The sequence below is a fragment of the Takifugu rubripes genome, chromosome 14 (genome assembly GCF_901000725.2).
Source record: "Takifugu rubripes chromosome 14, fTakRub1.2, whole genome shotgun sequence".
Classification (NCBI taxonomy): domain Eukaryota; kingdom Metazoa; phylum Chordata; class Actinopteri; order Tetraodontiformes; family Tetraodontidae; genus Takifugu; species Takifugu rubripes.
The window spans coordinates 8,558,672-8,582,258 of NC_042298.1; the positions used below are offsets into that span (position 1 = coordinate 8,558,672).

At 42.8% G+C, this 23,587-nt stretch overlaps 3 protein-coding genes across 4 annotated transcripts; 1 reads left to right on the forward strand and 2 right to left on the reverse strand.

The window, feature by feature from the left end:
- Positions 1-70: 70 nt before the first annotated feature.
- On the reverse strand, positions 71-3,199 carry LOC101075610 (platelet-derived growth factor receptor-like protein). The gene is made up of 7 exons (XM_003970539.3): positions 2,972-3,199; positions 2,717-2,844; positions 2,496-2,638; positions 1,657-1,808; positions 999-1,292; positions 752-891; positions 71-527 (listed from the first exon to the last, which is right to left on the reverse strand). The coding sequence occupies exons 1-7, from the start codon at positions 3,051-3,053 to the stop codon at positions 306-308; spliced, it is 1,161 nt and encodes a 386-aa protein (XP_003970588.1). The 5' UTR covers positions 3,054-3,199; the 3' UTR covers positions 71-305.
- A 443-nt stretch (positions 3,200-3,642) lies between these two features.
- LOC101071145 (cationic amino acid transporter 2-like) lies at positions 3,643-7,872 on the reverse strand. Its single transcript, XM_029847768.1, has 12 exons — positions 7,750-7,872; positions 7,068-7,484; positions 6,489-6,644; positions 6,246-6,399; positions 6,031-6,161; positions 5,308-5,530; positions 5,037-5,173; positions 4,848-4,950; positions 4,633-4,757; positions 4,392-4,558; positions 4,199-4,307; positions 3,643-4,108 (listed from the first exon to the last, which is right to left on the reverse strand). Exons 2-12 carry the CDS (start codon positions 7,435-7,437, stop codon positions 3,978-3,980), a joined length of 1,806 nt encoding a protein of 601 aa, XP_029703628.1. The 5' UTR covers positions 7,438-7,484; positions 7,750-7,872; the 3' UTR covers positions 3,643-3,977.
- Positions 7,873-11,069: 3,197 nt separating this feature from the next.
- Positions 11,070-19,998, forward strand: anxa6 (annexin A6). 2 transcript variants are annotated; one of them, XM_003970519.3, is made up of 25 exons: positions 11,070-11,209; positions 11,828-11,881; positions 13,064-13,148; positions 13,253-13,347; positions 13,458-13,571; positions 13,655-13,745; positions 13,811-13,890; positions 13,972-14,028; positions 14,956-15,049; positions 15,185-15,280; positions 15,357-15,415; positions 15,753-15,875; positions 15,977-16,035; positions 16,606-16,684; positions 17,172-17,253; positions 17,341-17,435; positions 17,512-17,625; positions 17,848-17,938; positions 18,018-18,097; positions 18,276-18,329; positions 18,408-18,501; positions 18,589-18,684; positions 18,765-18,823; positions 18,909-19,046; positions 19,667-19,998. In XM_003970519.3, exons 2-25 carry the CDS (start codon positions 11,879-11,881, stop codon positions 19,724-19,726), a joined length of 1,998 nt encoding a protein of 665 aa, XP_003970568.1. In that variant the 5' UTR covers positions 11,070-11,209; positions 11,828-11,878; the 3' UTR covers positions 19,727-19,998. The 2 variants fall into 2 exon arrangements, with proteins under 2 accessions (XP_003970568.1, XP_011609133.1); XM_011610831.2 differs by having other exon boundaries at positions 18,909-19,031.
- Positions 19,999-23,587: the final 3,589 nt, after the last annotated feature.

Consider the following 23,587-nt stretch of genomic DNA (forward strand, 5'->3'; position numbering starts at 1 on the left):
TGGGTTCTTTTTAAGATTATACACAGAATCATTTTTCCTTCTTAAAAGCAAAACTCTATGGAGCTGACTATGGAGTTTCATTAATTTATTTCCAAAATATTAAAATGTTGTAAAAAGAAATGTGTATTTTCTCATGTAATAACAACTCGATTGTTACTCCCATGGTTTATTTCACTGCACTTCACTTTAACTGTACATTATAAAATATATAAAAATAGTTTATAAGATGTCTCCAGAACAAAACACTTGATCCTATTGCACAACATACAGTCACACAACACTTAACAAGCCCTCCATATTCTCCCTCACTGTCTGACTGATGATAGTTTCTTGAGTTTGGGCTTGGGCAGCACTTTGACATTTGTGGACACTGATTTGGCCCCTTGCAGGTTCTGGGCAGTGCAGGTGTAGGTCCCCTGGTCCACGTCCCTCACCTCATCCACCAGGAGCACAGACTGGGACCTCTGGCGAGCTGGTTCTCCGTCCACTGGACTGATGCTCTCTTGTGTGTACAAAGGCCTCCCAATCTGTTAAAAAAAAATATAAATTAGCTAACGAATGTATTTTATGAGCACACAGTGAGGCGCAGTGTGGAAAAGTACACATTTACAAGGCGACATTATTAGTTTGCAGCTTAATAAATCATCTCCAGGTGCTGCGGTTACTCGCATGGACGCTCCTCCTGGTTAACATCTTACAAAATGGGCCGGAAAGATAAGACGTATGCAAAATGTTGATGGTGGGGTTGTACCGACTGTCCTGGGTATTCCCAGTTGAACTCCACCCCCACATCCTGCTCCCCCACCGCAGAGCAGCTGACGCGCAGGTTCTCTCCTACAGCCACTGAGCCTGCAGAGGCCTGGATGACTGGAGCTGGAGGAGCCATTGGGTCTGATGACACAAGGAAAAGGTGAATGATTGACCCAAATGGTAAACTGAGCCCAGCAATAATTGACTTGCAGCGGTCAGCATGCTCTTTCTGTCGCCTTTCCACCCACAGTGGACGTAGATGAGCATGTACTTGGTGGAGCTCTGCCTCAGGCCGCCCAGACTGGCCACGCAGTACATGGCCCCGGCGTGATGAGGCCTGGGCCTGTGGATGGTGAAGCCCTTCATGACATTAAAGGAGATGTCCGTTCCGTCTACAGCCACTTCTGCCGGCGGAAACTCCCGATGCAGAGTCACTTTTGCCTCTGGGGAGGTCACCTGGCAGGGCAGGAGGGTCGGCCAGTTGGTCCTGAGTTGAATCACCTCGTAATGGTCAGAGGATGGAACAAATAGATCCTGTGGGTCTGGTGGTGGTGCGTGAGGATAAAGGAGATGATGATAAAAAGATAAGATAAAGAGTTAAGAGGACTTTTACCAGACCAAAGCAGAAATGAACACGTTAACATCAATAAAGCTCATTCGTAGTAACAGTACTGTTACTGTGGCAGCAGCATAAAACACGCCACGCCGTCCAGATGAAGACGGCGCTCTGGACTATAAAAACATTTGATGCCCAATAAACTTTATGTTCTGGTGAAACAATCCTCTGACCACTGATGCAGATTACAGAAACAGCTGTTGCGTGAAAAAAACCAAAACTTGGGATGTTTTTTCGGCATCATCTCGTTGGAAAAAAAAGAGACCGAAATCATCACTTTGGTTTTGTACCTGGGAAGAATACGAAGACTTTGGCTGCTTTGTCGTACTCCCTCCTGCAGTCTGCATCTTCACAGTACAGAGGGTAACAGGCGTACTCGCCTGTGTCGGCACCGGTGCTGTTGACCACCCTCAGGACGCCATACCGCTCTTGTTGGACCGTCCTGCATAAACAACAGAAGCAACTGAGACTGAGAAATTCTAACTTGCATGCGTTCAATCAGAGTTCAAAGTTTCAGCATCCATTAACTGTCTGCAGCATTAAAGTGGTGCGTTGTCCAATCTCATCTACTGTACATAGACTTTCCCTGTTAATAATGATTCCTGGATTTACCCATCCATCAATCCTGTGTCCATCTGTAAATTGCAAAATAAATAATACACCGTTCATAAATATATCTGTCAGTTGTCTGACTGCAATCATTAACATATCTAGAAGTGTGTATTCACACATGTGGAGCTACAATGAAAGTTACACCTACAAGAATAGTTGTAATGCATGTATATGACCGGTAGGGGCGCTGGGAGGGTCATGTGTTGATTGTTAGAGCAGTGAGAGTTTCAAAAAGGGCAGAAGGATGTAAAAAACAGTTTGGTCACAGAGCTATCTCTAACACCATCCAGATAGAATAGAGCCTAATAATCTGTAGATTTGACTGCAGAGTAGCAGCATTCTGCTCAAATGTTGCATGTTTCTTTTGTCTTTATCAATCACAGCAGTTCTGGGAGAAGTTTGTCTGATGTTTTTGAAGGGTTTTCTTGCTATATTAAAACCTAGATTTAACCAAATCAACACTTTCAGCACCTTGGTCTCTTTTACAGCATTTTAATGAAAACTAAAAGTTGCCTACTTGAGCCTTCCATCGTGATCCTCCTGCAGGTATGTGGGAACGCTCCACTGCACACGTTTGCCCCTGCACCTCAGCTCCAGGGTGTCCCCCGTCAGCACGCTTAAAGTCTCTCCAACTTTTTTAAACTTCCCCTTCTTTAACACCTTTTTGTGACATAAAAAGACAAAACCTACAGCTAAAACCCTCCATGAACAGTAAAGAGTGCTGTGATAAATATCTACCTGTGTGAGTACCGCCTGTGTTCTCGCCTTGTTCTGGGCTTTGGGCCTCTTATTTGGTGACTTCACAAGCTTTGGTTTGGTCTTAGCTGTAGTGCTCCTCTGTTTGTGGACGTCTTTCTCGCAGTCAGCTGTGCACAGTACAGAGCATGTGACGCACCACTGCAGGATATTTGTAACAAGTATATTTCATTTACACTGTGTGTGTGTGAAGCCAGCAGATTTCTGCTGTCCATAGGAAGAAAAAAAGTCACTTACCTAATTCAAAGATCACAGCACAAACAAGGAGGGCACTCAGCACGAGCCCACGCTTTGAGACAAACACGTTTGCCAAAGACATAATTGATCATATCACAGCGGCAGTGTCGATGAGAATGTGGGCAGAAAGACGAGAAGGAGAAAGAAACAGAAGGAGTTGAACAACGAGCCGTCAGCTGTGTGCCAGGGCGACACAAATTCTTCCTTGTGAAAGCAGCAGGAGCACCCCAAATTCTTTCTGAATGGCTCAATAGAGCCTTTCAATCTTGTGTGGGCCAATGGGAGGGCAGGGACAGGGAGGCCTCACGTGTTTGCTTAGCTGCTGCTGGAGGTGCGTTAGCAGCGTGGAACGGGAGCACTGCAAGGCTAAACATTTGCTGGACCGGGCCAATAAACTTTCTGTTCCACAAATGCTGCTGGTAAAGCAAATCAAACCTCTAACTGACTTTGGTTGCCACAAATTCTAATTAGAAACGGGAACTTTCTTAAAAGGGACGCTGGTGTTGAAGGACTGAAATAACTGTAATGCTGCAGCCATTAGGAACAATTACTATAAATGTGACACATGCTAAGCTGCTGTGAAAGACCCTTTTATTCTCACTAAACTCCCGGATTTGAATGTTTTATCCAAGATAAAAAGCTCTGAAAATGAACCCCAGGTGACAGCCAAATCTGTGTTGTTTTGCATTTTATTAATTAAAAAGTACACTGTACATATTTACACAAAACACAAATTAATAATTTACTATTACCATTTACCATACAAAACATATGGGAAAAGTTCTGTATCTACATTGTTCATGAACCTGTAAAACTCTACATTTAATACGTAAAAAAAAACAAAAAAAACCACATCATTCGGACAGTGTTAAATTAATATACACATCACAGGATTTGATATTACACAAGAGACGTTCTTGTCGAAGTGTACTTTTGCACTAACAATGTTGCACAAACTCTAAATTTAATAATAATAATAAAACAAAAAACAGCCTGTTCTCTGCTCTCAGAACTTTTCTTCAATGATGTCACCTTTCTCTGTCTTGCTGCAGACAGTTTCGATCTCAGCCCTGCCGGGCAGCACACGTGTCCTCTGAGTGCTGAAGCGGATACCGTAGATGAAGTAGATGGCTAACCCTGCAGCCAGAAGGGATCATAAGTGATCGTTAGTTCAGGTTCTGAGTGAAAAGCTCTCTAAAGCTCTGCTTCAGAAGTGCACAGTCTTACCCACTGCCATCCAAATAGCGTATCGTATCCACGTGTCTGGGCCTAACTGGACCATCAGGTAGGAATTGATAAAGATACTCAGTATAGGCAAAAACGGAACTAAAGGCATCTGCAAAGATGGAATAAAATGATGTAATCGGATCTTACGCAGAAATTGTGGCCAAAGTTGCTTTAGAATGTAGTTTTGTTTTACCATGAAGGTTGCTTTGGTGCCATTTTGCGGTTGTCTGAAGATCAGAGCGGTGTTGATCAGCACGATGGTGCCGAGGATGCAGACGAGCGCGACGCTCCACGCCTCCACCCTGGCCAGCGCGTCGATGGCTTGGGTCAGGGTCACGCACAGTCCAACCAGGGACGCCACTTCAGCACATAGGAAAGAGGTTGTTAACATATAGGAATAAAAACGGGGCATGAACGCTCGTGTTCGTTGGCACCTGATATTACAGTCATGATGGTGACGGCTTGTGAGGTGGAGGCAGTCGCCAAAGGTGGAGGTTTCAGCAGGTTAAACTTGGACTTGACCTGAAAATCGGTGTCCTCCACTGGATCCTCTTGGTACCTTGATACCAAACCGTAATTGATCACATCACCACACATACGACGACACGTCGATTGGAGCTCAAACATATATAAACGTGTAATATCATACCTTAATATTAAGATACATACTGCCACGAGTGTGTAGGCAAAAAGGGTGCCAATGGACATCATGTCCACCAGAGCCTTCAGGTCAAACAGCAGAGCCATAAAGGCTGCAGATGAAAACAGCATTACTTCCAGTCCCACAATCATAATCACGTGCACATATGGAGGTATAGAAATGCTGGGATGTCTGTACCCGCCACAATGCCTGAAGCTATGGTCGCTACAGCAGGACTGCCTTTGGCGGTGACTTTGGTCAAGGGCTGGAAGAGCAGGCCGTCTCTGGCCATGGCGAAGAGAACTCTGGGCATCGGGAACATTGACCCCAAAAGGCTGCAGAGACAATCCCGGGAAAACACCAACAGAATCGACAGCACTCATTAATGGTCAAACATTTCAAGCACAAATTCATTCTTAAATGCAGGAGTTCTGCCCTCTCCCCCCACACCGGGCAGGTGGTCCCGTACCTGGTGGACAGAGCGCAGAGCGACCCCACGGCTACCACATATTTGGCTGGACCCCAGCCGATGTGTTGAAAGGCCACAGGCAGGGGGCTTTTTTCATCGAGCAAGTAGTAGGGCATCATCAGGGTGAGAGCAGCCGACACGGCGAAGTACGCCACGAAGCAGATGAGTAACGAGGCCACGATACCCACAGGAATGGACTTCTGCGGATCCTTCACTTCCTCGCCTAGAAACGAGAAAGTCGAGATTAAATATTATAGAGTTTTACTACATTTTATTTGAAGGCTGGATGGCAGTTTGTACATAATAAATGAACGCATAACTGATAGTGCGAGATAAAGAAGGTTCCAGGCACAAGGTCAGCGTGATGTGACAGAAAGCAAGACTGGCTGAGCTTTGACTCCTGTTGAATGAGCTTCATCAAAACCATCCTCTGATTTCCTGGCGATTTTATTGACGGTATCAAGCCAGTTCGCCAATGAAGGCCTAATGATAAACGCCTGGCAATCCAGAGACATCATCCACATTGGCAAATTATTGATTTAGGTTAATCATCAATTTCATAGGCAGGGCTTTAAATGCAATAAAATTCTTTTAGAATGCAATTAAACTCCATTTTGTCCTAATCTCATATATTTAATCTGATAAAGCCTCATCTCCAGGGGTGCCTTTAACCAACTATGATGTGCTGACACTGTTATGTTGGTGCTGCTTTTGCTGCTGTACCTGTTGTGGCTATGCAGTCAAATCCGACAAAAGCGTAAAAGCAGGTTGCAGCTCCGGCCAGGGTCCCAGCAAAACCAAACGGGAAGAAGCCACCCTCTCCGCCTTTATGTGTTCCAGTGGCATTAGAGTATCTGCCGAAGCAAAATGAGACATCAAATAAGGGAATTCCTGCAGTTAATGAAGGCGTGTGTGCAAATGATTCAGTATTTCATTACGTCTTATTCAACAGCTCGTCTTTACTGATCTCCCAGTTGCCGAGGTTGCCCTTGATGAAACCAGAGATGGCCACGAACAGAAGCACCAGGATGTTGACGGCCGTGAAGATCTTGTTGATTGTCGTCGACTCCTTGACTCCGAACGCCAAGACGCCTTTGTAGGCAAACAGAGAACATTTGACACTGTAGGCTGCAAATAATCAACGTGGAAGCTTGTCAGAGGGAGTCGCTGTGCGATGCTACCTGACAGAATCAAAATTAGGCACACGGCAAAGAAATCCGGGTAAGGGGCCAAGCCATCGGCGTAGATGGGTATATTTTCTTTAAAGAAATCCAGTATGTGGCCACCTATGAGTTCATCAAAGGTTCCACTCCAGGCTACGGCGACGCTGGATGTTCCTGAGAAGTCAATGTCAGAAAGATATTAGATATTAAGATATTAGATACGATAATCACCATTTCACATCATAAACAGATTGCAGCCGTTGTCATTCTGGCCTCTGCGTCACTCAAAACCATATATTCAAATTGAGGAGTGTGGTAGAGAGGACTTTCAAAAACTTGTGTAAATGTCAGCAAAGGCAGGTAAATCTTCAAAGTTTCATGGTAAAAAAAAGAGTGACGCAGCTTATTTACAGCAGCTGAAAGGTCACAGAGATTCTGGTGTTGATAGTTGATCATTTATCAGATTCAGCACTGTCACTGAGACGCGCGTGTTACGCAAGAAGAGTGAAGACTGCCAGATAGAACTACACTCTGGGCCCGACATCTATAGAATAGGTTTTGTCAAAGCGCTTGATGGAAATCCTGTGGTGCACTTACCTATGACGTAAGAAAGCAACAGATTCCATCCAGTGATGAAGGCCAGCAGCTCTCCCACGGTCACGTAGCTGTAAAGGTACGCCGAGCCCGTTTTAGGAACCCGAGACCCAAACTCTGCATAGCATAGTCCTGCGAATATGGACGCCATGGCAGCGATGAAGAAGGAGATGATAATACTGGGCCCCGCAGTGTCCCTGGCCACCTCTCCTGACAGGACATAGACCCCTGCCCCCAGAGTGCTGCCCACCCCGAGGGCCACCAGGTCTAGAGTGCCCAGGCATCGGTTAAACGTGGACTCCTCGCCCTCAGGATCCAGAGGCTTCCTCCTAGAGAGGCTCCACAGGAAGGACTTCAGCGAATTGCACGACATGGTTCTGGAGCAGGAACGAAGGGTGCAGGGAGGTGGGGCAGGTGGGACTGTGGTGGATGTGGATGAAGGAGAGGGGGTAAATGAAGAGCGAGTGAAGCGACACAGGAGGAACAGGGAAAAAAGGGTGGATCAGTGAATAATTGTCAGCTCTGTCAAAGTCAAGCCTGCAAAGAGGGAAAAAAAGTCTCCCTTTTAAACTAATTTTGGGGTTTTACTGAAACTTTTAGGAAGCATCAGAAACGTCAGGCTAAAATCTGTTCACATCCAAGAATTTCTGAATTGGAAGGACCAACAAAATGTAAATTCATTTACCTCTAAGTGATCCTGAGCAGGTGTCCTGAGCAGAGACAATTGAGAGGATATGTCGCTGCACAAAATTGTAGTTTTCTTTTATAGGTGCCCTTTTTTATAGCCCCCCCGATATGATACTGCTGATGCATGACGTTTACCACAAAAACAACACCCATCTGCTCTGTACTTTACTCAGCCTCCAGTTATAGTAGGCATGCAGGTACTTCCTTCAACTTCAGCTACTCAGAAATGTGACATTCTGTCTGAAATGTAACACTCTCCCCCTGTTTTTCTTGTAAGGTCTTTGCTTTCACACTTGTTGAAAAGTGTGCTATCAGAGTGCACCAATAATAGAGTTGTTTTTGACAGAAATCTGCTCATATCTGATGAAAAAAGCTCAGAAGTCACAGCACAAATCGTGCTGTATCTTTATACCGATGGTCATAAACAGTTTACCACTGAAATTCTCTTTGTTTCTGACCTTAAATAAAAAAATAATAAAAACAATCAATTAAATTAGGATAGAATAGTAGTATAGTATAGAAACTGCTAAAGGTTTTATCAGTGTAAAGACTATTTATTTATTTCATTTATTTCTTAATTATTTGGGACAGGAAGTCATTACCTACAAAGTACCTTGGGTTTGCCACCTTGGATTTGTTTCAAAAAACAAACCCAAAAAAGCTTGACCACTTTCTTTCCCATTTCACGTGAATCCAGCATCATAAGGAGGAAGAAATGCAGAAAGTTCTTCATCTTCCTCATGTTACACAGCAAGGGAGACATTACAATTTTAATAATGCAGGAGTTTTCAGTGGCATCATGTGGCCAACACCAAGCCTGACGCTTTATATTTATATATAAATATATATGTCCAACATCTTTCCTCCATATTTTACTGAGCCTCGCCGACATGGTGGAAAATGTGGACGGTATTCATTCAAACATCTTTTTGTGATGGAGGCTTGTATGTATTTGCTCCATATCCTTCCTCGTCACTTGCCATTTCAAAACTCGAAAGAAAGGAAGATGCTCCACTCGGAAGAATTTAACCTGAAGTTTTCTTCTTTGCGCACCAGAATGGGGGTCAAGGTGCACTGTGGGCACCTGACGGGATGTATGACCTAAGCTATAAATAGGAATAAAGCAGGGGAAATAAGGAGAAGCCTTTCTGGCCTATAGAACAATAAAAAGAAATATTTACATCTTACACCCCGAAAAAGAAAAAAGAAAATGGGGGGGGGGGGGGGGGGCATATATTGTCCTGGGAGAGACGTTTGTTTTACTGAGACAGCTGATGATAAATGAAGAACAATTCTGGGGAAATAACTGGATGGGAACTCTACCTTACACGCATGGCTGTATGGAAATAGTCAGTGAACTTTGCAACACAGCTAAGCTGCATGTTTCCTGCTACTTATTAGCATCATTTTCCTCAGTCGTGTCCCCCTGCTACACTAATGGTTTAATGAAACAGGGAAAGACAAAGCTTCTTTCAGGGCTTATGCATGCGTGCATGTGGGCCACAACAGGCTGCACACTTTACTGAAAAGGCAGCTTTCACCTTCTCAGCTCACATCAGGGGATATCAGCTCCTAATCCCTGCTGGCATCTACTTCAGAAGGCAGGAGCCCAGAGGGAAAATGTTCGAGACGGTCTAATTACTTCTGATATAATTTAAAGTTATGGTTTCTTATCTGCAGATACCACTGTTATCATAACTTCTCCAGAAGGCCATTCGAGAAGGTGCAGGCGTACTACATGTGACCTGGAAGTTGACCACACAAACTTTGTTCATGAATGCATTGTTTAGCCACACAGAGTGTACAGTATAAAAGCCTATTTTATGTGGCCTTACACATATCCAGTATTTAAGTTCAAAATACAAAACACATTTTAGGAGTTTGTCTCACTTTCTGACGCATTGCTCAAGTTCTTTACCTTGTCTTATGTCGCACAAGAACCTTGTCAAGTTGGGGTGAAAACAGCAGAAGACAGCGGAAAAAATATCCGGACTGCTGCCTCCGATGCGAGAAACATAATTTCTTCTGCAATATATACAAGGCTGGACTGTGTGACCCTCCCACTCAATGGAATTACTCACAAAGTAGCCTTTCTCACTCCCAAATTCTCCCCAACAGGGTCAGAGTTGTGAATAACAAATCTGCATCACGCCAAAAAAAAGCCTTTATGCTCCATTCATGACTTGTTCAGACATGGGGTTACAGTTAATGTACGTTTATTGATTAGATTGTGAGTTAACAGGTATAGTCAGTTCATTAAATAATGAGATTTGTGTGTGTGTGTGTGTGTGTGTGTGTGAATGAGAGAATGTAGATAGTTTGATCATATTGTCATGATAAACCCGCAGCGCATCCTAAATGCAGAAGAGGACCGTGTAGAAAACCCAGTTCATTACTGGCGTGTGTGGCATCTCCCTCCAGACAGGCTCTGTTGAACCGGGGCCTTTACCTCACACATAGACTTTAAAATGTGGCTTTTGTGCACCCTGCTCTGTCAACAATAACCACATGGCAAAAATCTAAAACAATCAACTGAAATAAATTGAAGCCAATAAGGGATTGTCAGAGTTTGTGCCTCCCACAGCACCAGTAATAGACCATAGTAGATGGCTTTAATAATCTTTGGACTAAAGTGCAAATATGACCCCCCCACCACACACTCTCTCTCTCACACACACACACACACACACACACACACACACACACACTCACACACACACACACACACAGAACTATTCCAGTGTGCACTCCCCCTTACTGGAAGAGATGCCTGACAGCACAGAAATAGTGCAGACAAACTCTCATAGTAGTGCTGGGAGGCTTCTCTCATAGCTTCTTCTCATGGTCTACGTTAATGTAGAGACAGAGATTTGACTTCACGTTTCAAATTAAAGGGATTTTATTATGTGCAGTAACTTTATTACATCAGTTTTTCCTGTTAAACCTGTTTCCCCATTATTCGCCCCTTTGCTAACTTGAGAAATTAGTCATTTGAGTAATGATTATTTGAATAAAATATGTCAATTAAGAGTGGAAAAATGAATTTAAAAAATCGTATGTATGGAACAGAATCAAATATCGATTTTGACAGAGTCCAATGAATTCCAAATCTAATATCAATAGACATATATTGTTTTCCAAGTGTCTGAAAGCCAATTACGTCAATGTTCACGGCTCCACTTATTTATCAGAAGCATTTTGAATGCAACATTATTTTCACTAAATTAGGAATTGAACACGTTTAAAATTTAAAAAGAGGCGATTTTATACACTCTTCCACAGCTTGCGCACGCACGCACGCACGCTCCAAAGGCTGCCGCACAAGAGTGTCGTGACGTAACGCGTGGACACGTAACGGGACGCCGAGTCAGAGAGACGGAGCGGGTCCCGTCTGGACGGAGCCGCTGCAGGAGGACTGGAGGACAGCTGTCGCAGGAGGACACCGACTGTCGGACACGGTAAGACATGGACATGGCTAACTTCTGGAGAAGTTTGCAGCGTCACCGTCAGCCGGGACACGAGCGTGACCGCATGATGTTTCATGTATTGCTTGGCCAGTCTTAACGGGGTGCAGTCAAGGGTGGGGCTCCTTCCAGAGGGCCCCGGCCAAACCTTCACCCCCACCCCCCAGCCAAGATCTTGCCAACCGCGCAGGCTATTCTGGGAGAGCCTCACGTTTGTTTCAGACAAACCTGGATCCGAATATTCTGCTTTAACTGCAGAATTATCGTGATTCTAGAAGGATTCTGGTTGGGATCACACAGCAGTGAACCGAGCCAGATACCCAGCAAAGCCAGGTCCGGATCCAGACCTGGTATAACTGGTTTAACCCTCTACCACTCAGTAGTGGGTTATTTTTAACTGACCTTCGAATCCTCCTTTTGTGCTTTAAGTTAGTTTCAGCGCGTAAAAGAATAATTTTCTCTATAGTTTTTTTTATTTTTTTTAAATACAAGCTGTCCCTCACAATATATCCCACCTGCTGATCTAGGAGTGTGCCCAGTTCTACTAGACTCATTCATTCTGCTGCAGGGTTTGGAAATTCTTCAGCTCTAACTCAGCATTTGTGTTTTTAGAACTGAACTTTTGGATTTCTGCAGAGTTGACACAGAAGACCAAACCCAAAAATGGTAAGTTGGTAAAACGTCAAGGTTTAGCATTGTGATATGTGTTTTATTAAGTTTTGTGCACCTCAGAGCAGCTTTAATAAGCGTGAGGTCACCTTCCTCAGCAGCATACCTACAGCAGTGTAGGGTGTCACTGCCGTGCAGACTCAAAGAATAACGTAAGGCTTGTGGCAGATATCTGTTATCATTTTCCAAGCTGTAATTATACATGTAATAACCCAAATAATCGCCCAGAGTATGTAACGAATTCACGGCAGGAAATGTGATTAGCCCTGTCATTAGTGCTTGTGTTTGTGGATCGTTGCTATGTGTACGAAGCTCCCCAGCTGTTGTGGGGAGTCGCAGGGTCGCAGCATGTGCTGTGTGCAGTTTGGCTGCCTTCCACGGTGCTGCAGTAATCTCCCCAGCAGCAGCTGCAGGACACGTATTCCTATATCTGGTAGTGAATAGGACCGTGTTGGTGTCGGATGACGGCGCTGTTTCCTCTGTTGTTACTTTTAATTTAAAACTGTTGAAACAGCCAGAGATCTTCTGAAGCCCCTGCAAAGACCTAAACCTAAAGACCAGAGTCCTGAAGTGGTCTGACAGTTTTCCTCAGGGGTGAAACAGGGGTAGCTGCTGCACTGACCTGGACTTTTACACTGCTTGCCCCATTTGCCCCTCCTCTGCCACATCCACGGACTTCAACTTTGCCCACCGTGCAAAGAATTCTAGGTTATGCAAATAATAGCAACGATCCATGAAGATCTGTATTTGGAACGTGTATCAAGTGATAAAAGTCCAAGATTTTTAATAAAGAGATCATATATACTGTCTACTTTACAGTGTGCTTAGCATGCTAGCTGTCAATTTCTTTTTTGACTTTGGAAAAAAAAATTTTTTATTTTGTTAGTAGTAAAGACTCGGGGGTGCTGGAATGTTCCTCTGCCTCGTTTCAAGACACAGTCAACTTTGTTCCTTTGCAGCCACCGTAGTTAAAACTGCAGCGATTCAGCACTTTTTGGCAAGTGTGTTCTAAAGTGCCGAAATGCTGCCTTTTGTTCACGTCATTTAAACATGCCAAAGATGTGAGGCTGCTTGCATAAATGAGTTTGTATGTCTGGGATCATACAAAACTTCACATATTTCTGGCCCAGCTAATTTGACTGGGCTCAAACTGATGGTTTTATACATTGTTATGTGCAGGTGTTCAGAGGTACAATTACAGCTGCTCCTGACTTTGACCCCAGTGCCGACGCCGAGACCCTTTACAATGCTATGAAAGGGATCGGTGAGTGTGTCCACCCTCCAACACTAAAAAAGTGATGCTCAAATATCAGCAGGCAATGTCTGCGACTCTCCTCAGCATTTAAAATTGTGCCTCGTGTTCTCCAGGTAGCGACAAAGAGGCCATTTTGGATTTAATCACATCAAGAAACAACGCCCAGAGGCAGGAAGTCATTACAGCCTACAAAAACAGCTTTGGAAAGGTGAAATAACTTTGTATTAATTTCCAGACATATTATGGTGACATGGAATAACTTAAAATTATACATCATCGTAATTTAAACTCTGGGTTTTGTTTTTGTTCCTCCAACAGGACCTGATTGAAGATCTGAAATATGAGCTGACTGGCAAATTTGAGCGTCTCATCGTCAGTCTGATGAGAGCCCCGGCCTACCACGACGCCAAAGAAATCCACGATGCCATTAAAGTAAGACCGTCACTAATCCCCATATTTAAAAACCCCTTTTCCTCTCATTTAACTGTACATCGTACCCGATTCACTGTTTGCAGGGGGTCGGAACGAATGAAAAGTGCCTCATTGAAGTACTGGCATCTAGAAACAACAAACAAATGCACGAGATGGTCACAGCGTACAAAGATGGTAAGACGGATTTAAATGGGGCGTTGAATCAGTCGACAGTGTTTTACCTCTGTCTCTGTCTCCAGCCTATGGCAGCGACCTGGAGGAGGATGTGATCGTTGACACTTCAGGTCACTTCAAGAAGATGTTGATCGTCTTACTCCAGGTATGCTCACCGCCAGACATGATCTTTATATGAGGGTACACTTCCAACCACGAGACTGATCAGCATGTTTGATGGTTGCAGGGGTCCAGGGATGAGTCAGGAGTGGTGGATGCAAGCCTGGTGGAACAGGACGCACTGGTGAGAAATTAAGCTTGAGCAGTGGAGAAGCACAGCATGCTCAGTGAATTTACACTTTAAGGATAAACTTTGATATATATATGATGACAGTTTCAGTTTCCTGTTCATTATTGTTAGGTTTGGACGACCTAAAACATGAGAGAATCCATCCTGAGACACATCTTTTATTTAGATTAGGAGGTCGCTAGTTATACAGAATTCAAATGTGCCTAAAGGGAGGGGGAAAACACAAGATAGCAGGTCCCATACAAAGCAAAGACTGTAAACTATAATGGTGAGAATATGATTTAACTGATTTAATTAGCTTGGCTCGCATCCAGCACATTCTTCCATAACAGATACATAAAAGAAGAAATCCTCCTGCTTCTCGGTGTCCTCCTGCGTCATGCTCTACAGCTCTATCTCCAGCCAATGTCACTTCCTAATACTCCTTACAGCGGCTGCATTCCGGTCGTCCTTGAACAGAGGTTTGAAGTGACATTAATGGGCAATGCCTGATAATCGTAATTTACTTTTTATTTTGCAAGCTTCTGTGCTCTGTGTTTTCTCGAACATTAAATTAATCAGCGTCGTGTAAAACGAGCTGATGTGTCCGGCGTTCCTTCCCGTTACCTCCCTGTTAAATTCCCATGGGAATCTTTTCCGACTGAATAAAGCCTCCTTTTCGAGCCGTCATTTCTGTTGACAACTGTTGTTTATCCAGCATAGTTGGAATTTACTGTCAGTTGTTGTCTAGTAATTTGTATTAGATGTTTTGCAGGGTTTCCACAAGGACTGATGAATAAACATCTATTGCAGCGTTTTCTGTTTACCCTGCTACCACCCGACCTGCTCGCCTGTCTATGAAAATTCCTGATATTTACACTCACACCTGTTGCACATGTCGCACCTCACATTCATTGGTAACTGCTGTACCCATTTTATTAGGACTTGTTTGCAGCCGGGGAAGAGCAGTGGGGAACCGACGAGGCGAAATTCATCATGATCTTGGGGAACCGCAGTGTGACGCACCTCCGCATGGGTGAGAACATTAGAACAGTGGTGCACCTGAACTCTTTGACGTCGAACTGCAGCACACCAATTCAGCATCTTTGTTATACTAGAAAAGACATTAACGTTGCCTGGAAGCGTGTAATTAGGCTTTCTTTTCTCACAGTTTTTGATGAATATCAGAAGATTACAGAGCTGTCAATAGAGGACAGCATAAAGAATGAGCTGTCTGGGGACTTTGAGAGGCTGATGCTAGCTGTTGGTAAGAAACAGTGAAAGCAAAATCTGGTCGGGCAGAAGCATAAGCTGCCTATTTAACTTGTTCTCTCCTTATACAGTCCAGTGCGTGAGGAGTGTTCCCATGTTCTTTGCCAGGTGTCTTTATAAGTCAATGAAGGTAAACAAGTCCAAGATAAGATATGGGGAATCTATTTTTCTTAGTGGCAAAGTGCAATTGATTGTTTTGATGTGATATACTGTATATACCGGTAAACTTGATAAGGATCGCTTGAGGCCATTCCGTACTCTGCACAAGACAGGAGGTTCTTTGTTTTTTGGAGAATGCAAGAAAAAGAATAAAGTATTTTTAAGAAGAAAGTTCTGCCGAACTGATACATTGAGAACAAGTTGTAAGAACAAAATTATATCATCAGTCCTGGGAATAAGAGCTAATTTCTTGCAATAGCCTTTCCAGTTGCCTCTGTGTCCTGAAAAGTTCTCTCTGTTATTTCCAGGGTCTTGGAACAGCTGACAACACCCTTATCCGGATCATGATTTCCCGCTCTGAGATAGACATGTTGGACATCAGAGAATGTTTCCGTCTTAGATATGAAAAGTCACTTTATAACATGATCAAGGTTGGTTATTGAGGAGGATGTAGTTAGAGTGACTTGGTTACAGTTCAGTAATGATAACAGCCAATCAATAACCCAAATCTCTGTATGCTGAAACCGCTCAGGACGACACGTCAGGAGATTACAAGAGGACTCTGCTTAATCTGTGTGGAGGAGATGACGAGTAAGTAGTAAAATGGTTGCAAGCTACAGCAGCAACCAGCAGGGGGCAACAAAACACTGTTTTAATGTGCTGTTACCGCCTGTATAGAGTAGAGTTGCGACATTTCCTTCACTACTGGTTTTCTCTAGTACTGCCTTCATAAACAGAAAACAGGGTCTCTGTGATTTAGTTAAATTATTTGAGGTTCAATTTAAAAAAATAGGATATAAGGAATAACTAAGTGGTGGGATAGATATTCACATTCTTCCAATAGATTTTAAACAGATTCATCTTGGGCTGCAGTCACAGAACAGACTGTGAGTTTCTGCTGTCTCGATGCCTCCCACCTGTCTTTGGAGGGACTCTAGTGGTGATAGCAGACTCTCAGTGGTGAACCACTTAATTGTTTTAAAAAAAACACAAATTTTAGTCAAGCATGCATGTGCATCATAAAATGTGAGTACTCTCCGGCTGCAGTCCAAGTGAAAGCATTACTTTAAATAAGGTTACAGATTAAAAAAAAATTTTCTCAAATTTAACCATACTGTCCTGTTAAAGGTTTCCTGTCTTGTTTCAAACTCAACATTGCAGTTTAGCAGGAGAATTCTTCCCTGAAGCTGCTCAGATAGCCTACAAGATGTGGGAATTAAGTGCCATGACCAAAGTCCAGGTTTGCCCCCCGCCCCATCTGCTCCCATTTTAGAAGCTTCTGCATGTTTGGCCATTGGCATGCATCCCAAACACTCACATCTACCAGGCCGCACCTAATGCTGTAATAGTTCTGTGTTTGCTTCAGACAGTGACGTTTGCATCCTGATGCAGTTCACGCAAATACAAATATTCACCTTTGCAACTGTGTGCTTATTAAACCATTGAGTGAACATCAGAATGATCCTGGTCAACAGGAACTAACTGAGCCTTTTCACTGTCAGCGTCATGGCCTCAGACGTTGTGTGGGCTCACTGTCTGTCAGTCAGGCGATCGTAATTCCGTATGATGTCTTCTCTGTGACCATGTCCGTGGATAATCTACGCATCCGTTTCTGTTGCGTGTTTTGCATATTGTTTTGAGCCTTTATTCTAAATGTTTTGTTGCGCAATTTAATAAAAGAAGGATAAGTGAATCTGCTTCCCCTAAAGCTGCTTTTGCTTCCTCAGCTGAGGCCAACCGTCCGCCCTGCAGCCAACTTCGACCCCGCTGCCGATGCACAAGCTCTGAGGAAAGCCATGAAGGGTTTCGGTATGCAACCCCAAAAGCTGAAGCTCCTTTATACAACATTAGCTCCACTAAAGGTGTTTTACAAATGTTGCTCCCTAACATTCACAGGAACAGATGAAGACGCAATCATCGACATTGTAGCACAGAGAAGCAATGCTCAGAGGCAAGAGATAAGGCAGACCTTCAAATCCCTGCTGGGGAGGGTAGGGTCACAAGTTATTAATGAACACTAGTTGTTGCGCCAACTGCAACTAACATTTATGATTGTTCTGTCCTCAGGACCTGATGAAGGATCTCAAGTCTGAGCTGTCAAAGAACTTGGAGAGGCTCATCATTGGACTTATGCTGACTCCTGCAGAGTTTGATGCTAAAATGATGAAGAAGGCAATGGAGGTTAGGCTGATGCAAATGAATGTCAGGCTGCATGTGAGGTTATTGCTAACATTTAATGAATGTGTGCATCATGAAGGGGAAAAGGGTCAATTCCTCTCCAAACTCATTTTCAAATAAATTATTTCTGACATTTGAAATCTTGACACTTTGAAAAGGGAATAAGAATTCCGATTTCTGGGCTTCTGTTTCCATTTATTTTTTAAATTTCTTCATTTGTGTCAGGGTGCAGGGACAGATGAACACGCTCTGATTGAGATTCTGGTTACCAGAAGCAATGATGAAATACAGGCCATGAATGCTGCTTATCAGGCTGGTGAGTAGGACACAAAAAGAGCCTAAAATCTCCTCATAGAGCCCCTCACACGCCATTCATTATGTACTTACATCCACAGCCTATAAAAAGACCCTAGAAGAAGCCATTCAGTCTGACACTTCTGGCCTCTTCTGTCGAATCCTTGTCTCTCTGGTGCAGGTACGTGAGAACTCTCAATGTCTGTAGTTTCCACACCCACTTCTGTCTGCAGTTTGTCTGAGTGTGACAAAGAACAGAAATATCAATTTAACAAGTGCTCTGAAAATGTCAACCTACAGCTGAGACAACCAAAGATTCTTAATACACCGGAAATAATTGGTGTGTTTGATCTCATTAGGGTGCAAGGGAGGAGGGTCCTGCAGACCTGGAACGAGCTGACGCCGATGCCCAAGTGAGTCATTGTAAAACTTTACATTTTTGCATAATCTTGCCTTATAAATGGTAATGAAGCTCCACCGTAACTTGCCAGGAACTGGCGGCCGCATGCAATGCAGAATCTGATGACATGAAGGTGAAGTTCATGAGTATTCTGTGCACCAGAAGTTTTCCCCATCTTAGGAAAGGTAAAAGTTCACCCAGACGCCGAAGGTTAAAGAAATATACATGGTTTTAACTGGTGGTAGCTGCTCATTCGTTCCTCCTCTTTACAGTATTCCAGGAGTTTGTCAGATTCTCCAACAAAGACATCGAACAGATCATTAAGAAGGAGATGTCGGGGGATGTGAAAAACACCTTTTATGCTATAGGTAATAATTGTCTAAATGTCACTATGATTTGCTACCCTGTAGGTGCTGACTGTGCTGAACTCACTCTCTGTGCTTTGCAGTTTGCAGCGTTAAGAACCAACCCTCCTATTTAGCGGACCGCTTATACAAAGCCATGAAGGTATTTGTTAATGTTTGACATAGATTTGATTTGGGATATTCAGTTTACTTCACGTGAGTGGCCCAACCTAATCTCCCCCCTGCAGGGCCTCGGTACAGACGACAGGGCGCTGATTCGGATCATGGTGTCCCGTAGTGAGATTGACCTTTTCACTATTCGCAAAGAGTTCAAGGAAACACACGATGTCTCCCTTCATGAATTCATCCAGGTAGAAACTATGATCGTAAGTCCCGGTCCTTGTCTACTAACATTGGTGTGGTGTGTTTACTGCCTCATCATCCGTCACCTGAGTGTTCTGCTGGAGTTTTGTGTGTTTGTCATGAGCCATTGTCTGTGCTGCTGTTGCACATCCTTTTTCTGCTGCTGTGGTGAGGTGGTGGGGTACAGCTTCCTTCGATGATTGATGCGTCGGTAGCTAGTGCACAGCTCTTTAGGAATTTCCCTGCTCCACTTCCTCTCTGCTGTGTAGTTGTGCAGAGACATTCTGTCTCCTAGAGACAAAGCTTGTGATATTACCTGCTTTAGCAGAACTATTAACAAGTATGGAAGAGTACTGATCATAACAGTTTAGACTGATGTGTACATAGTGTAATTATTATTGGTTATTAACTAAATTAATAAAAAAAGGAATACTGCTGAAAAAACAGGTTTTCCTTTACTTTGTGCTAACCTAAGCCAACTCCCTGTTTGTAGTTTTAAAATGACTGCACTGTGTTGGCTGTAAATATACTGTGTAAGATTGTTCACTTTCTTCCTTCCATTTAAATCCTAATTTTGTGGTGTGGAAAGTAACATCTTTGCATTGTTCATAGTGTGTTTTCTACTTTCTCTTTTTTTCTTCAGGGTGACACATCAGGAGACTACCGTAAAACCCTGTTGATCCTCTGCGGAGGGGAAGATTAACGCCTTCACATCACTGTGGCTCCTACTTCACCCCCTCCCAAAAAAAGCCTGAGCAGAGTGAAACTGCGATGGCTAATGTCAGTATCTGCTCCCTGCTCTCATGTGACTGCCGAGCTTCGGGGCTTTATTTGATTTTTTACGGTCAGCTGTTACATAAAAATGCTCACATTAGTTTGCGCTACACACGCGACGCAGACTGGAAGGTGTCCTCCTGTACGATGGCGTCGAAGTGTCATCTATGCCTTAATAAAGTGCTTTGTGCTATGTGTGAATCTTCCATGTTAAAATCTCTTTTGTCCAAAGTGGGGCCACAAAACTAGAGATGAAGTAAATAATTCTGTTTGTTTTAATCCACCTGATCAAACCAGGCCATTTTGGGCTGTTTCAAACCAACCTATTTATTTCTGCTCGCTGTTCTTGTCAGTGTCTCAACTCATTGCCTACGTATGCGCGCAGCTGTTGTTGGCCCGTCTCAGGGTTGAAAGAGGAAAGGAAAAAAAAAAGATGTTTTGTGTGGTAAGGAAATCCCCCACAGGCCTCCAAAATCCAAGGCAACAAATAAAGTGTGCAGCAGTCCCACTTTAAATGGCCCAGCCAGCCTGTCACTTGCCATCACAGATAATTATTTCTGTAGACGTGTTACTAATAGACAGTTATTGTCTAAGTATTCACTGGTGAATTACCCTCCTGACAGCTGGGGAAGTGTGAGCTGCTGGGCTCAGAACAGTTTGTGCAGCATATATTTGGCTTCACTTACTGCCTGGCACTGACGGCACGAGAGGCCTCTCTGATGATTTCCTGTGCAGTCCTGATAACCTGCCGTGCTCTATGTATGTGGTCATACAAGGCCTCTTTCTGCTGTAGTGTAACTAATGTGTGGCCTGTGTGCTGGAAGCTTATGTGGTGTTTTGTTCTTGGGTTGAGTTGATCGGTGAAGACCGGCTGCACAGTCGGACACACAGCAGATACTGTTGAAACTCAGCATACAGTATCAGGCCATTTTACTAGGTTATGGGAATCCCCCAACTCTCGCACTGAATTTACTTCCCCCTCTTATTTGCCAATTTCCTAAAAAAAAAAAAAAGCACCCCGCTGACAGAAACGGAATAGCTCATTAAACTGTTGATTGAACAAGGGCCAGGTTAGATTTACTGTGTCAGCGCTGCGTTGTTTTTTTTTTTGCTACGTTTTAAATATGGGATGGTAAAGATGCGTCTCTCTATGCTGATAGATGGGGTGAACATGCTTAAATACCCCAGTAAACACTCCAAATCCATATCATCGATTTTAAACAAACTTTAAATTTTTAATTCTATCATTTGATAAGCCGACTGGAAGTCACATTCCAAATTTAAACTGTTGCGCAAAGAGGCAAAGTAGGGCTGGTTTCTGGTCTCAAGAGATAATGAAGATAAATTAAGTCTGGTACAAAACATCATTTTATACTCCAGATCTAATGACTCTCAGCTGCTCATGTCTACTGAGCAGAGACTGAGTCCCTTGTGTGCGGCAATGCAGCAGTGGTATTTAGCCTTTTTACTTAATCTACAGTATAAACCCACTTTTTTCTCTTTTGCAGCAACGGAAATATATTTTGGAATATTTTTATCAGGAAATTGTGTCAGCAATGTTTGGCTCCCCTCTGCACCCACCATGCAACGCGTTTCCTACTGCAGCATCGCAGCTTTTGCAGCTATTAGCAAGTTCAAGGGACAACGGAACTAATTTCACATCTTATTATCATGTTTCCAGACATATTAACATTGTCTTTAAAAACGTTGTGCCTTAAAGAGAACTTTAATAGATAAAGAGAACAAAAAAATACAGTTCACACTCATAGACAAGCCTTTAAATGAGGTCCAGATAAGTTGGTTTGGATGGAGACTATAAAGGAAGTCTTGTAGCAAAGTATGCAGGAATAAAGGGTGGAGTCCCACCATTTAAAAGGTATAGTGAAGGCTATTGATAACTATTTATAAAGAATTGTCTTAAAATCAAAACCAGGGTCGTGCAGACAGAAGGCAAAAATATCTGTGCTGAGCTGATGTAAACTGAGGAGTAACATCCCTGTTCATGCTCCTATAACTTTTAGACACAGTTCAATGATTACAATTATTTCCTTTGCCATTTTATACCAAAAAATTCAAATAAATCCAGCACACCTTAAAACGAGCCCCACGCAGTCCTCCACCAATTCAATATCTGGAAATTTAAGCCTTTGCCATTCGTTCTGCTCCGCTTTCAGCCTGCATTTGCAACTTTCTTAATTTATTGGAATATGGGTTCAGTTAAAAGGCTGTTAACCTGCTCAACGACTTGTCCTAATTTCACTAAGATGACATTTGAACAACCACATGGACAAGTCAGACTTCTGCACGGTTCCTTGTGTTTTCTTGTAGGATCTTTAGACGCCATTACTTGTGGTTTACGGAACCCAGACAGAACTCATGAGCAGCTTCATTGACTGTTTAGTTTGTTTTATATAGACTTTATTCTTTCATCGCCATCTCTATTCTCTCATGAAACTTTCGGGCAGACAGCTAATGTAGTTATTCTGTTTGGTAGTTTAAATTGACACCTTTGAATCTTCAAAAGAACTTATGTACTTATTACTCATAATACAAAAGATAATATCATTGATGCAGAAGGCACAAGCGATGTTTATACCAAATAATGCCACAGAAAATGTTTCTCCTGTGTTAACCACACAGGTTTTTCCTTTAAAGACTCCAAGGTTAATGTAAAAAAAATAATAAAAAAAAGAAAAAGAAAAAACTGGAATGAATTGAACACAGGCTAATGTTGGAGCTTGACAGTTCCAGTCCCACACCTTTAATTTGACTGGATTCTCTTGCGGTTCTCCTGTAGACCTTTCTGAGAAGTCCTTAAGCTTTTTCTTGTTGCTAAAGAATTAAACAAGGGGTAGACAAATCATACCTTATTTGGTATTTGTGTGAGTCGTTTCAGTGGATGGTTTTTCAGCTAAATACCACGAAACCTTGAGTGGTTAGGAGTAATTGTAGGAGTATCAGGCCAAAGGTTTCTCAATTTTGGACTTTGGTGCGTTTAGGAAATACATCTGTGAATTCCAAGTAGGTTAATTCCCACAAGATGTCACTATTGCTTTAAACTGCTCCTTTGTGGTAGGTCAGGGAGTTGTAATTAAATTAAGAAATTAGTGGATCATTGACTGATGATTGAATGTTTCTATGCTGCATAGTTACTTCACAATCTTCCGATGAGCTGGAACAGACTGATACATTTATGTTCCAAGAATGGGACAAGGTGACATTTACATTTCACAATATTACTCAATTAAAATAGTCATATTAGCTTCTCACAGAGAAATATCAACTACGGCAAATAATTTCTCTAATGAGCCTATTTAGAGAAATTCTAAGTCATAAATAAAGTAATTACTTATACGGTATTACTCTCTTGCTATGTTACTGTAAGAACAACATCGGTTTGAACAAATTAAATGTAAAGACATTGTAAAGACATTTGAAGCGAAGTGTCGACATTAAAACATGCATTTCTGAGAACTTAAGTGAAGCATTTGTTTTCCGCTAGTTCGTATCAACTAGATATTGACCTCGTTCTTTGGAAATGCTGTTGATGCAACAAGAGAAACTCCCCAGTAGGACATTTCTAAAATTATCAATGAAGAAAAACGAGGGAAACAAAGTTCAAACGGCTCATCAGACTATTGCACAATTCATTTGAAATGGTGGGGGATTATTTTACAAGTAAATGATTTTTATTTTAATAGGTCTTGTTTACCGGTACTTTTCTATCCTTCAAGTACAATTAAATACTTTAAGTGATGCTTTCAATTGAATAATGATGTTTTATAGTCAT

What these genes read in the sequence shown, in the direction of transcription:
- LOC101075610 (XM_003970539.3), bottom strand. Translation starts at nt 3,053, where the DNA reads ATGTCTTTGGCAAACGTGTTTGTCTCAAAGCGTGGGCTCGTGCTGAGT. An exon ending in GATCACGATGGAAGGCTCAA is followed by an intron (nt 1,809 to 2,495) that starts GTAGGCAACTTT and finishes TTGTTTATGCAG; the next exon opens with GACGGTCCAACAAGAGCGGT. An exon ending in CATGCTCATCTACGTCCACT is followed by an intron (nt 892 to 998) that starts GTGGGTGGAAAG and finishes TTGTGTCATCAG; the next exon opens with ACCCAATGGCTCCTCCAGCT.
- LOC101071145 (XM_029847768.1), bottom strand. Translation starts at nt 7,437, where the DNA reads ATGTCGTGCAATTCGCTGAAGTCCTTCCTGTGGAGCCTCTCTAGGAGG. An exon ending in GACGAGCTGTTGAATAAGAC is followed by an intron (nt 6,162 to 6,245) that starts GTAATGAAATAC and finishes TTGCTTCGGCAG; the next exon opens with ATACTCTAATGCCACTGGAA. An exon ending in GCACCAAAGCAACCTTCATG is followed by an intron (nt 4,308 to 4,391) that starts GTAAAACAAAAC and finishes CCATCTTTGCAG; the next exon opens with ATGCCTTTAGTTCCGTTTTT.
- anxa6 (XM_003970519.3), top strand. An exon ending in GAGGCTGATGCTAGCTGTTG is followed by an intron (nt 15,281 to 15,356) that starts GTAAGAAACAGT and finishes CTCCTTATACAG; the next exon opens with TCCAGTGCGTGAGGAGTGTT. An exon ending in GAGCTGACGCCGATGCCCAA is followed by an intron (nt 18,330 to 18,407) that starts GTGAGTCATTGT and finishes GTAACTTGCCAG; the next exon opens with GAACTGGCGGCCGCATGCAA.